This window comes from Nothoprocta perdicaria, unplaced genomic scaffold, assembly GCF_003342845.1.
Source record: "Nothoprocta perdicaria isolate Ctin4 unplaced genomic scaffold, notPer1 scaffold_150, whole genome shotgun sequence".
In the NCBI taxonomy this organism is placed as follows: Eukaryota; Metazoa; Chordata; class Aves; order Tinamiformes; family Tinamidae; genus Nothoprocta; species Nothoprocta perdicaria.
Window position 1 is genome coordinate 423,416 of NW_020454650.1, and position 12,430 is coordinate 435,845.

At 35.2% G+C, this 12,430-nt stretch overlaps 1 protein-coding gene across 1 annotated transcript in view; it reads left to right on the plus strand.

The window, feature by feature from the left end:
- Positions 1-523: 523 nt before the first annotated feature.
- Positions 524-12,430, plus strand: part of ULK4 (unc-51 like kinase 4) — a 177,391-nt gene continuing 165,484 nt past the window's right edge. The window contains exons 1-14 of the mRNA XM_026034836.1: positions 524-606; positions 1,484-1,648; positions 1,974-2,073; positions 2,758-2,897; positions 3,385-3,547; positions 4,174-4,275; positions 5,135-5,218; positions 6,596-6,671; positions 7,316-7,411; positions 9,272-9,396; positions 9,523-9,595; positions 10,729-10,828; positions 11,028-11,132; positions 11,698-11,758. Coding sequence (XP_025890621.1) covers positions 1,511-1,648; positions 1,974-2,073; positions 2,758-2,897; positions 3,385-3,547; positions 4,174-4,275; positions 5,135-5,218; positions 6,596-6,671; positions 7,316-7,411; positions 9,272-9,396; positions 9,523-9,595; positions 10,729-10,828; positions 11,028-11,132; positions 11,698-11,758 — 1,363 coding nt within the window. The 5' untranslated portion in view covers positions 524-606; positions 1,484-1,510. The remainder of the gene's footprint in view (positions 607-1,483; positions 1,649-1,973; positions 2,074-2,757; positions 2,898-3,384; positions 3,548-4,173; positions 4,276-5,134; positions 5,219-6,595; positions 6,672-7,315; positions 7,412-9,271; positions 9,397-9,522; positions 9,596-10,728; positions 10,829-11,027; positions 11,133-11,697; positions 11,759-12,430) is intronic.

Below are 12,430 nucleotides of genomic sequence, written 5' to 3' on the forward strand. Positions count from 1 at the left end.
GGTGGGATAGTTGGCAAAACGTTAAATTTTTAAAATTTTCAATAGAAAGACATTCCCCCCACCCCCCGCGACCGTTAATCCCGCGCTGGCGGTTGCCTGGCAACCAGGCGGCTGCCCCTTCCCGCCCCGCCCCATCGAGCCCTGCAACATCCGGGAATCTCCCCTCCTCCCCTGTTCCCCCCTCCGCACACGGGCGCAGTGAGCCCGCCCTGACGTAACCCTCCCCTCGCCCAATCGCCGCTCAGCTCTGTTTCCGGCGTTGGGCCCCGTATCCTGGATACGGGAGCGGGGTTGCGACCACGGGAGCAGTGCTCGGGGGGGTGTGAGAGGACGGCGCTAAACTACTGTGCAAATAAATAACAATAATAATAAAAAACAGTTTCTCTATTTTCTCTTTCCCTTTTTTTTTTTTTTTTTTTTTTTTTTTTTTTTGTGGTGTGTGTGTGACGGCGCCTCTCTCACTGGCCGCTTTCTGCTGCTCAGGCCCCTCCAAGCCCCTCGTCCCCACGCTGAGGCATGGCCGGGCACTGGCGCTCGGAGTGAGTGGGTGCTGAGTACGAAGTCGGTTGGAGCTGGAAGGATGTAGCGCAAGGAGGCTCTGGGGGAGTAAGTAGCAATATACCCTGTTTCTGGAACATGCCGGGCTTGGGATTTTGTATCCTGCTGCTGCTAACCCAGCCCAGGAGCGGAATGGAAAGCAGCTGCTTAGATGCTCGCTGTCAGTTTCCTCCTTGCTCAAAACACTCTCCGGGCAAAAAAGTGTAAGAAAAGAGCCACAAAAGGAAARTGTGCAACTGCTGACATGTAAAACATATGGGATTTTCAACAAATGACAAATGCTTCATTTGTTTTGGTACCCAAACTGAAGCATATACAATTCTACAGACAAAAAYKATAGTCATGGATAAAAACTAAGCTAAACTTGTCTTACGGAGCAACCTGACTCCCACAGTGCAACACTGGGCAGCGATTTCACATAATTTTTATCTGCAAGAAATGGGCTCCATTATGGGGAAATCCTTAGCTCTAAGTCCTGTATCTGGAAAAGCCACGTTGAGGTTAGTATTGTAGGAGTAGTGGTTTTCCCCCAAGCTGCCTATGTTTCAGCTTTGTTCGCTGGGTTATGCAAAGCGGCAGGGACAGGTTTGTCTGAAATGGCCCTGGGCAGAAATGGCAGTCTTGGTTTTGACAAGCCTTTCAGTTTACAACGTTTGGTAGTACCCTTTTTGTTCATGGATCTGGCACTTACTGGCCCAGCTGTAACTTTTGGAGTGTGTTAAGAGCTTTCTAATCGGAAAGGACTATCATCTATTCAAAGTTAATATCAGATTTCTTAGGAGAAGGCCTTTTGTCAGCAATTACGTTTCATGTTGCCATAAGGGAGCCAAATTTAACAGCTGGAAAGTTGCACACTATATGTCAAAGGTCATTATATATTAATAACCCCCCTTCTTTTTTTAAAAATCTAACAACACATTTCCAGACTGTCGCCAGCAAAGTGCCCTGAAGTATGGAGAACTTTATTCTTTATGAAGAGATAGGAAGAGGAAACAAGACAGTTGTTTATAAAGGAAGAAGAAAAGGGACAATTAATTTTGTTGCCATTCTTTGCACTGACAAATGCAAAAGAGCTGAAATAACAAACTGGGTAAGAAATATTTTTACTGCTATATGTCTGTTGGGGGGGTAAAAATACAGATTGCAAAATCCCGATTCAGCAGACAGCATTAAAAAAACCCCAAACCTATCAAGTACTTCTTTACATGGTTTTGTCACCATTTATATCAGCTTAAGCTTTTGAACTCCTAGATTTTAAATTGAATTTTTCTTTTTCTTTTTTTTAAATATTTTTATTTCTGTATCTCAGGTAGTTTTACTGATGTAAACCCATCCTCCCTGCCTAAATCTGAAATACATGACTTCTTACCCCATCCCACTCTCCAAATTTTATTACACTAAGAACTTTGTTCTAGGTTCGCCTAACTCATGAAATCAGCCACAAGAACATAGTGACTTTTCATGAATGGTATGAAACAAGCAACCATCTCTGGCTTGTAGTGGAATTATGCACAGGTAAGATGAGCTCAAAAGCTAAGACTTAATAGGATGGGCACTTACTAGTGATTTTGTATACCGGTTTCTCCATGGGAAATACCCAGATCTTTGGGAATGGTAGATAAGGTAAAGATATCTATCTGAGTRTCCTCTGTATATATAAAATTGCCTGTGCTTTTGGAAGCATCTTTCTAACATGTGCTAATGTTCTGAAGCAACAGATTTAAAATAAGTTTGTAAAGCCTTGAAAATTACTTTTGAAATGAGAAAAATACATTACATCATTTATGTGGAGGATATCTTTTGCTCATTTAAGGTGACCAAACCGTATTTCTTTTAATAGTTACAGTATACTTTTTTTTTTCAAATTACGGGATTATTTTATACGTAGCCTTCTAAAGTACATTTTAAAAAGTGGCAATTACACATGATGGAAAAGCTCTACTAAGACTTAGATATTTAGTATTAGGAGATGGTTTTAAAGGAATAACTGATTTATTAAACAGCATAAAACACTTGCAAGTAGAAAGCAGAAAATAAACCCTGATAACTATTGCATAGTCTCAGACTAAGAATGTTTTGGAATAGTTACAGATAATGATTTTCACTTGATGTCTTCTGAAAAAGCTTATATAATGTCCTTGGGAATTATTTATATGGTCTCTTTATAAGCTACTGATGACTATGTGTAACCTATTTCAGGTGGTTCTCTAGAATCAGTTATTGCTCAAGACGAACATCTACCTGAAGATGTAGTGAGAGAATTTGGCGTTGATTTGATTACTGGCTTGTACCATATTCATAACCTTGGMATTATCTTTTGTGAACTGACACCTGGAAAGGTAACCAAGAATATGATTTAAGTGACAATCCCCTGTTAATTTGTATGTCATTGACATTTAATTATTTCAACTTTACTGTCTGCAAGAGACCTCAGATTGGAAGCCTGTCAATAAAGGTGAACACTGTGAGAGACAAGTCTGTAACTTGGAAGTTTATAGCTGAATTGATGTRTTTCCTTGTTGTATGTTTAATAGAATTTGATATACTACTTTTTTTGATATTCTACTTTTTATTGAACTGATATACTGAACTGGTATAGTGATATGAATTCATGAGAGATTTCAGTTATTAATCCTAGAGCAAATAAGTTTGAATATTCCACGAGAGTGAAGTTAATTAAATTGCCTTTGGGAATAAACTCCTATTCTATTTCCACCTCTTATTTAAATTATCATCCTATTCTTGTGTAAGTTTAAGATGGAAATTTCAGCAGTTGTCAGTTTTTAAAATCTAATATTCATGTCTGGATTATCTGTATTTGTCTAGATCCTGCTGGAAGGGCCTGGCACTCTGAAGCTCAGTAACTTTTGCTTGGCTAAGGCAGACGGTGAAAACTTGGAAGAATTTTTTGCTTTGATTGGATCTGAGGAAGGAGGAGGAGATGACAGTGAAAGCACTCCACAAAGATCCCTAAAAAATAGATGCCGAGGTATAATATACGCTTTTATTATCCAAAATTAGAAAAGGATACTAGGTATCTTAGCTACTGTTTAGTTATTGAGATAGGGACTATTGCCTATTTTCTTTTTTATGTCAAAACAATTCAGGGATTTGCAGATAAATTGCTGTAATTTGATATGTACTATCGATCTATTTTAGATCAAGGATCCAGTTTGTCAGCCACCCTGATTTTTATWACCAGAGTTTTCTAATTCTTGCTTTATGTCCTAAGACACCTTAATTCTATTTATTTATTTACTTATTTTCATAATCCTATTTTTATTCACATGAGGATTATTTTGGTTTTCCATCTGCTCAGTTTGCTTGGCTCTGCATCTCTCAAGGTACATGATAACACTACTAAAGTTAATTATTGTGTTAGGACAATATAGCACAAATCAAATTGGGTAGTGGAAATGAAACATGAAACAATAAAATAGCTTCTGTAACCATACATATTTCAATACAAATCTAGGGAGGAAGAGATACTGCTGAAATTGCTTCAGCTTTTCTTGAGTGAAAATTTCTTTAGTGTTAGCGACAATGTTTAAGGTGTTGATCTGATAAATACTGAATGAGTAATGCAATGTGTTACACATACTATATATTTTGTAGGCTCTCCATTATACACAGCTCCAGAAGCAATAAGGGGAGAAGACTTCTCCAAATCCAGTGATCTATGGTCCTTGGGCTGTTTACTTTATGAAATGTTCTCAGGTTGTAAGTTTGTTTATCTCTTCACTATCTGTGATAAAGAAACTTAGGCTGTGCTCCCAATGTGAATTCTAGTTAACTTTCTAGGAAAGTTAAAACAGAGAAAAATTTATATTAATAAATATAAACTAAAGATATTAGAGATTCCTTGAAGAGTATGCCAAATGTAATTTAAAAAATTTAAGTTAAATGTAAGTTAAAAAAAGTAAAAAAAAAATCATCTGCAGTAATAGTATTGAATGAGCCTTTTGACTGAGATCAGAATATGATGTTAACCACCTGTGTATCATGACTTTAAAATTATAACCATACAGTCTGACATWATAGTGGTTTTACTCTTCAGTGTTAAATTCCGGGTGCATTGATTTGGTCCTTGAAAAAGAAAGCTGGGTCACTAGTATAAAACTAGAGCCTTTGGGCCTGCTGCAGATGAGCTGACCAGTAGTGTTGGCTGCAGCTGAAAGGGAGATTTTGCCACAAGAGAGAAAYAAAACACAATCTGCTGAAATCTTTAATGATACACTGCTCTGATGGATCAGCGTAGCTATAGAGATGTTCAGGTTTCTGCCCAGACCTTTCATTTCTGTTGTATTACTTTGCACAGAGCTGTGATGTTGACCTCCATCAAATCATCTTGAGTGCCTGTTCTGTCCTCRGTCTCTTCTGCTGTTCATTGCAGAAGAATGTCATGCCAGGTTTTGTATTTAAATTGACAAGTGAGCTTGGTGAATGGAGTTCAGATTGAAGATTTGGCATTTCCTTAGGGAAATGAGCTCGTCATACATCATTGCACCTGACAGTCATTTTGAACTTTGATTGAACTGCCAATAAATATTTTATTTTATTTTATTTTTGTCTGTAGGAAGACCACCATTCTTCTCAGAGAATTTTGCTGAACTAATTGAAAAGATTTTATATGAAGATCCATTGCCACCTAGACCAAAGGGTAACAATCTGTTAATGAGTTGATTCAGTATAATACTTGCAAAATTAAAGATTTTAAAGATATTTTGCAATGTTTCTTCTGAGGCTCAGGGTTTCAAGAATCACATTGTCTTAGGTGAATGCTAACGTTGGCCTTCCTTTGATATAAACTTTTTTCTTTAATGATGAATACTTATTTCTGGCGTGACAAATAGATATAACTTTTAAAGAATTTAAGAGATAACAGTAAATCTAAAATCTAGAGTGAAATTGGTGAACTCTGTCATTGTGAGCATCAGTGATACTTATGGAGGCCATTAAATATTAGCAGCTCTTCAGTTTATAGTAATGTGAAACCAATGACTGTTAGAAAACTAGTTTGCTACTAGTTTTCATTCTAAAGGATATTTGGTTTTCACAGTGGATAAATTGCATTTTATAGTTTTGGTTTTTCAGAAATAAAGGCTTTTTTTTTCAGTTTAATAAGAATTCTGGAAACTGCTTTTGTGTAATAGTATGCAGCCATAGTTCTCCTTAAAATTGTCATTGCTGGAGTGTTTCTGTTTTGGCTGAAGTCTCTTTCAGCTCAACTTCTTGCGAATATCTCTGTGATTCTCGTTGGTCTTTTCTTGTGAAAGGCAGAAACTACGTTTTTCTCCACCTCATCAGTAAAGGATAAATATTCATTTATATTCATAAATATTCAAAAGAAGAACCATTTGAAACAATATATGGGTAGTGTCATGTAGTGAAATGTTTTGCTGAATCTATGGTGCTTATGGTATTTTAAGACTATCCATTTAGTTGTTGGATAATATTTAACATTAAAATTTGAAATCTGTTATAGAATTATATTAAATGTGTTGAATAATTAACAGTATATGAACTATACTTCACCTAAGCCTCAGACGTTGTTTTTAGTGTAGCTAATGTTTTAGTTTTAGTGTAGCTTATTATAATAGAGGCTTTAATATTTTTGGGGGGACACGTATTTCTAAATACAATGATTTTTTTTTAATGTGTTCTTGGGAATACAATTATTTAGAAAATTCCAAGTATTTTACCAGCTATTAAAAATAACAAATTTGTCATTTCAGAAGAAATTTGGTTGGAGGACAGATAACTTTTCTGTGTGTTACAAACCATTTTAATTATTTTGGTGACCAAAGATCACCTTTGAAATACAGAGAGCTGATATTTAGGACTGACATTCAGTCCTGGCATTCAGTCCTTATAYATTTAGGACTCCTTATACATTCAAATTTTCTTTTAGATGAAATTACTGTTGTTCATGGAACTGTCTAATGTGATCTGTAGATAATGATTTCATCTGCACTGTGTGACAACTGCTTTGGCTCTGCTGCTGAATATTTATCTTCTTAAATGCTTCTGCTTACAGGTGCTGCTTTTCAGAAACCTTCTGCAGAGTTCCTTAGTTTGCTAGGTGGCTTACTTCAAAAAGATCCACAGAAAAGGTAAACTATTCTAACCAGGACAATGGTTCACATCACCTTTTTTCATCTCCAGAAATAGAAGTTGCTATGTCTACTGTATGTATAGTGTTTTATAGGTGGAAAACGATGCAAAAATATGCCTTCACATGAGGGAACCAGTTGTGCGTTCTCATGCAAGGATATGTAGAATTAATGTTTTGATTAAATTTTTGTGAAATGATGGGCAGTTTTGAAACCAAATGACTTTGCTTTTCCAGAAGAAAGGTTATGTCTATTTTTACTTGACTTTCATTTATGACATTTCATTTATAACTGCTGCACTTAAATTGTTAAATAGTGCAAGCTTATCCAATTACCCAGTAGAGTAATTCAGGTAATTTAAATGCTGGGCCTGGCCACGCTGGGCCTGGCCATGCAGTTTCTTTCATTATTAGTCTCATCCTCTCTGCTGTGTGCTGCTTCCGTTTYGATTTGAGGCAAAAAGTTACTCCTAAAAGAGAACTTCTTTGACTCAGAAAAAGTGAAATACAGGATCAAGTAAGATCAATTATTCCTGGTGTAATGATACTGTGTTCACTCTGGTACTTCTGTATGTCACTCTCTTCTGACATGGCTATTTCAATTGTTCTTTTTTTTTTCTTTTTTTCCCTTCCCACTTCCAAAAGGCTGAATTGGAGAGACCTATTGCAGCATCCATTCTGGAAAGGCTCCCTTAGCCACTGTGATAATGATTCTGCAAACAGTCAGAACATAAACTCAAGGTATTGTAGGTTCAACAGAAACTTCCTTTCTAATTCGTATGAATGAGCATATATATTTTAGATTTGTGTGCAAATATATATATATATATATACATATTTACTTTCTGGTAGTCATGACTTTACTGTGTGTTTCTTAGTTCTTGAATGTTGCTTAGGATTTTCTTGTTGTTAATTAACCTGATAAAAGTAATTTTACACCATTCAATGAATGGTTTTCAGTGATCATTATAAATTTCAATATTTATTATACAGTTATATTTCCCTAATAGTGTATTACGGTATCTGTTTACATTCAACAAATTCCTTTTCTCTGGCTCTAGAATGTGTTAAAACTTCTTGTCAAGGTAAAGGAATTGCTCTCATCTTAATTTATTTGTTTATGTAATAATGATACACAGTAATTTGATTTCTAATACTCTTTGAAAGCTTTTAGATAGCTTTATAAATATGGATGAGTCTTATCTCTGTTGTACTGAGACATTTTTGTTTGTTTTTATGCATTAAGGCTTAGAACATTGCAAAGCCTATCAGTACAGTAGGCTAGATTTRTGTGCTTCAGCCTTATATCCTTGCAAATGCAGCTGACCCATATTCTTTGCTTAAAACATTAATCTAATGATTTTTTTTCTAATTTAATAGTATTCTACAGTGCTATATTTGCAAAATCTCCAAATCTTTTGTGAGCTTAGGCTCTGTGCATTAACRTAGTTAGGCTTCTTCAAAACCTCTGTGGTTACACTGTTTCATTCTAAGCTTGAGGGTGTTAATATTGTTTCAAACATTTGAAGGACAGTTTTGGTTTCAATCCAGGGAATTACTCTAAAAACAGAATATCTCTTTTTGAATGCTGAATGCTTTTGTGCCTCATCTATCTTTTATAGTCCAGTTTTGTGTTGCTTAATTCCTTGTTTCTGATAACACTGCCATGGTAATTCTGGTCCTAGTGTTTTTTTTCTAGCTTGGGACATGCTCGCTGTCTTAATCACCTCTTTTCCCACCAAAGCAGATAAAGAATCAAGAGTCYAAGTTCATGCCTCAAAACCAGAATTTATTAAAACCACTAGTGAGATTTATGTCAGCCACCACGACAGTGGTCATCTTAGAGCAATTCTCAAGGAATTGGAAGAATCTTAAACTCTTACAAAGCTTTAGGCTGTTTGACTTTGTTCCTGAGGATTTTCTAATAGCCCTGCAATGTCCACTAAAGTATGTAGTGATCAACAAATCAGACAAAACCTGGAGAGGGGCTTGGAATGCAAAAGAATCCTGCACCTATTGCTTTGCAAATAATAAGGCCTTATAGCTATGTTTTTTTTTCCACAGGAGGTGGAATAATAATTTATAACCCGTAACTAGTATTTTATAACCTTCCTGAGGGGTCTCTAAGACCCAGTGGCATAGGAATAACTGGGAATGAAACGAATAAAAGAAAATCCTTGCAATTAAATGTGACATGTCAGTCTTTAAGCAAAAAAAAATCAGTAGTGTTTATTAATCTTAATCTAGGTTACAGACTTCGTTATTAAAARTATGTTTGTTGTGAATTTTTCCTGTGAAGATTAAGGAGTGTCTTAACAACTTCTATTTTTTTTTAATAGCTCTGACATTATAGGTATAAATTAAGCATGKCTGTTTCTTTGTGCGCAAGTTCTACTGGCAAAGTTGAAGAATTATTTGTAATCCATTAGTCACTGGCTAGAAGCTTGTTTACCATCGTTGGTATCACTGATACTAAAAATATTTGGGAATTATGTACCTCAACAGGATACTGGTCTACAAGAATAATGCTGTATTAATAATTGCTACAAATTGATCTCTTTGATATGTATTTTCCTAATGTTCAATATCTCTGATAAACAGTAGTGAAGACAGAGAGTCATCTGTACCATGGGATGTCGAGGAACCTGGAGATACCTATAAAGATCTGGATAACTTGTCATCCTCAAGAGCAGATAATAAGCCACCTAACAATTCTTTCAAAAGAGGTAATATTATTCATTTCATTATTTTGTATCCTGTGGGTTGTAAATCTCTTAATCTCACCAACGTGYTTATTACCTATATTTCATTTATTTTTAATTTCTGAATCCAAGTTCATGTTCTTTTCTCAGGAGAAATTCTGACTGACTTGCAGCCCAAAAGTGCAGTTGATGGTGAATCAAATGAATCCATATTTCTTCTCAGGTATGAAAATCAAAAGAACAATTAGAAAACACTTAAGTCCATAGGTTTTTGTCATTTCAGGTATTTTATTTTGTTCTATATCTAACATTTTGTTAGTCATTCATTTTGAATTTTGTACTGGCAATTTAGTTGATATTAAGGCACCTTTTGAAGTACAATTAAAGCAATTGCCTTATGACAGTGGTTTTGTAAGGAAAGACTTTTGATTTCATAGCCATTTGGATGAAAGACTTTATGTAGAAATTCTTATTTTTCTTTCTTTCTTTAGATATAAAATTATGTTCCACTGCATTCTGCTTAAGATCCACCAAAATAGTATTTGTAGTTTTTTGTTACAAGCTCTTGGTCCTAAGTACCAATTGGTGTTCAGAAATAATGCTTGGAGTAACAGTGGTGTGTGTTAATTCAGGCCTGATTCTGACATGTTGTGCTCGCTGCTAAACCAAACATATTCCCTGATAAAAGAAGGTTTTGTTCTTGTACTCATCAAGCATAAAGACCTCCATTTAAAAATACTTTTTGAAGGCTTGTTTCATAATCTGAAACAAGACTTTTGTGCCCTTTTTATCATGCAATAGTATGTCTATTTTACAATCATTTTAGTTTGCTTAATAAAATATTGCATAATTATTGCATAATTCTGGTATCTTGTTTTTTTTTTCTTCAGACATTAGCAGACAGGGTTTATAAAAAGAGGGTTTGCAAATTGATACAGCTCACATTCCTACACCAGAATCAGTCAGTTTTAATACCGGTTACCTTTCAAAGACTTGGCAGTTGGATAACAAATGAATTGCGATCTTTTTAAGTTAATATTCTTGGAATGTTTGGTGATACCTGAAATATTAGGATGTAAGGTTGTTTTAACATCGAGTTTGGAGGATTGACTGTGGGTAGAGGAATAATCAAAKGAGCTTCATTTAGCTAAAATTAACCAAAATTTCTAATGAGCAATCAAATCCTAACCTTGTTAGGACACACTCAAAGACAGAAGTTCATACCTAGTTGATGGAGCAAGTGTAGTATTTACACCTGCCATCTTTGAACATTTAACATATGATATGAAGACTTTTTTTTTTAAAAAAAGTGTTTAATTTTTTATGTATAAAAATATATGTATGTATTTTTTTCAGTTCTCGTCCCACTCCTAGAACTAGCACTGCTTTAGAAGTAGGTGATGCTACTGCTGACCCAGTTCAAAATTCTCCTGAAAGAGACTCATGCTTGACAAAAGTGAGTGGAAAAATTATAGTAGGATGGTGCTATCTCCATAATTAAAAGTTTTTGGAATCTGAAAAAGCTTTCTTTTCCTTTCTGCTATATTTGTAACAGAAAARCAGTTCGTACAATAAGTAAAGTCATTATTTTCCAAAGATTTACAAAACTTCAGATGCAGGGCTTGAATAACTTTTTAACTTTGTTCTTGTTCTAGGCTAAAAATATGTGCTCAAGTCAGCAGGATATGGAATCAACATTGAAAGAGCTCATTTACACTGAATCTGATCTTATCATAACACCAATCATTGACAATCCAAAGGTACAGCAAAATAAAATATTGTATTCAGGAACTTATGGGTGAGGCTAGTTTTGCAGATAAAACTTTAATCGGGGTGAAACTCTTTTCCTGTATTTTATAATTCTTATTCTGAAACAGTTCCGCCCAGTCATTTGGCAAACTCTCATGCAAGTTTTTTGGCATCTTTTATAGTGCTATTGTGTTGCTAATTTGGATAATTGATATATTTTGGAGTTGACTATTCATATTAAAGAATTTCCTAYATGGATTGGAAGCTACTTTCTTCTTTCCCTGCTTTTATATCTGTGTTTCCTGTTTACATATGTTCATGTAAAGAATAGCTCTTACAGCAAAATTTAGTGCCTTAGTGTACTCAAAACAAAGCTGTCTGTGAAGGCTTTTACAGTAAGTGTTAAACCTTTGAGGGTAACTCTTGTCGCTTTAAGAAGTTCAGACTTGATAATGTTTTTAATAACCATGAGCTTTTTTCTTCTGGGAAAGACAACCTGAAGTAGCTTGTTAAGTGATTGGCATGAAGACATCTAGAGTGAGTCAAATCGTGATGTTTTTTGTTTCATTTTTGCAGATAATGAAGCCAATGCCGGTTAGATTTGACTTGAAAACTTTGCACATACCAGCACACTCAGGTACAGCTCTGCTAAAGCTGTTGAAAGTTGTGTGTCCTGCATGAGTGTGTGGCGTGCAGTCACAAGACCTGTACCCTCCCTTTGGAGATGATGAGTTGCCTGCACAGCTCAAGGGAAAATTAATAATTGGKTTTTTTTTTCCTGTAATTTAAATTGCATACGTAACGTTTATAGCTAGGCCGTTTTTGAGTAGATTTTTCAATTATATTCCCTTTGTTTTCTACTCAAGTCCATGCCCTAAAACTTCTTAATTAAGATGACAGCAAAACAGTAGATTCTTATTTGTAGTGTTTTTGGACATAACTAAGGAATTGTAACTCAAACATTCAACTGAATGGATTCAAATTTGATAGAAGAAAACAAAAACTGGTTTTGAAAATTTGCAGTGTTGGTCAAATATTCTATGAGGTTGCCTTACCAACCTCCTCTTGGACAGGGAAGTGTTCCTAATGGAACGTTTCCTCTGATCTGTTTAGAGAGGTTGTGTTAGGCTTTACAGTGCTTATAGAGGGATTTCAGSCAAAATTGTACTGCTCTTCATAGAATTCAAGTAGCACCTCTTCCTAGAGATAATCAAGTTCCTTTTTATTTTAAGTAAGAAATGTATTTTGTAGAGTAATTTTGTTTAAAGAAAAAAAATGTAGTTGGAATTGAGCACAACATCCCCCAATA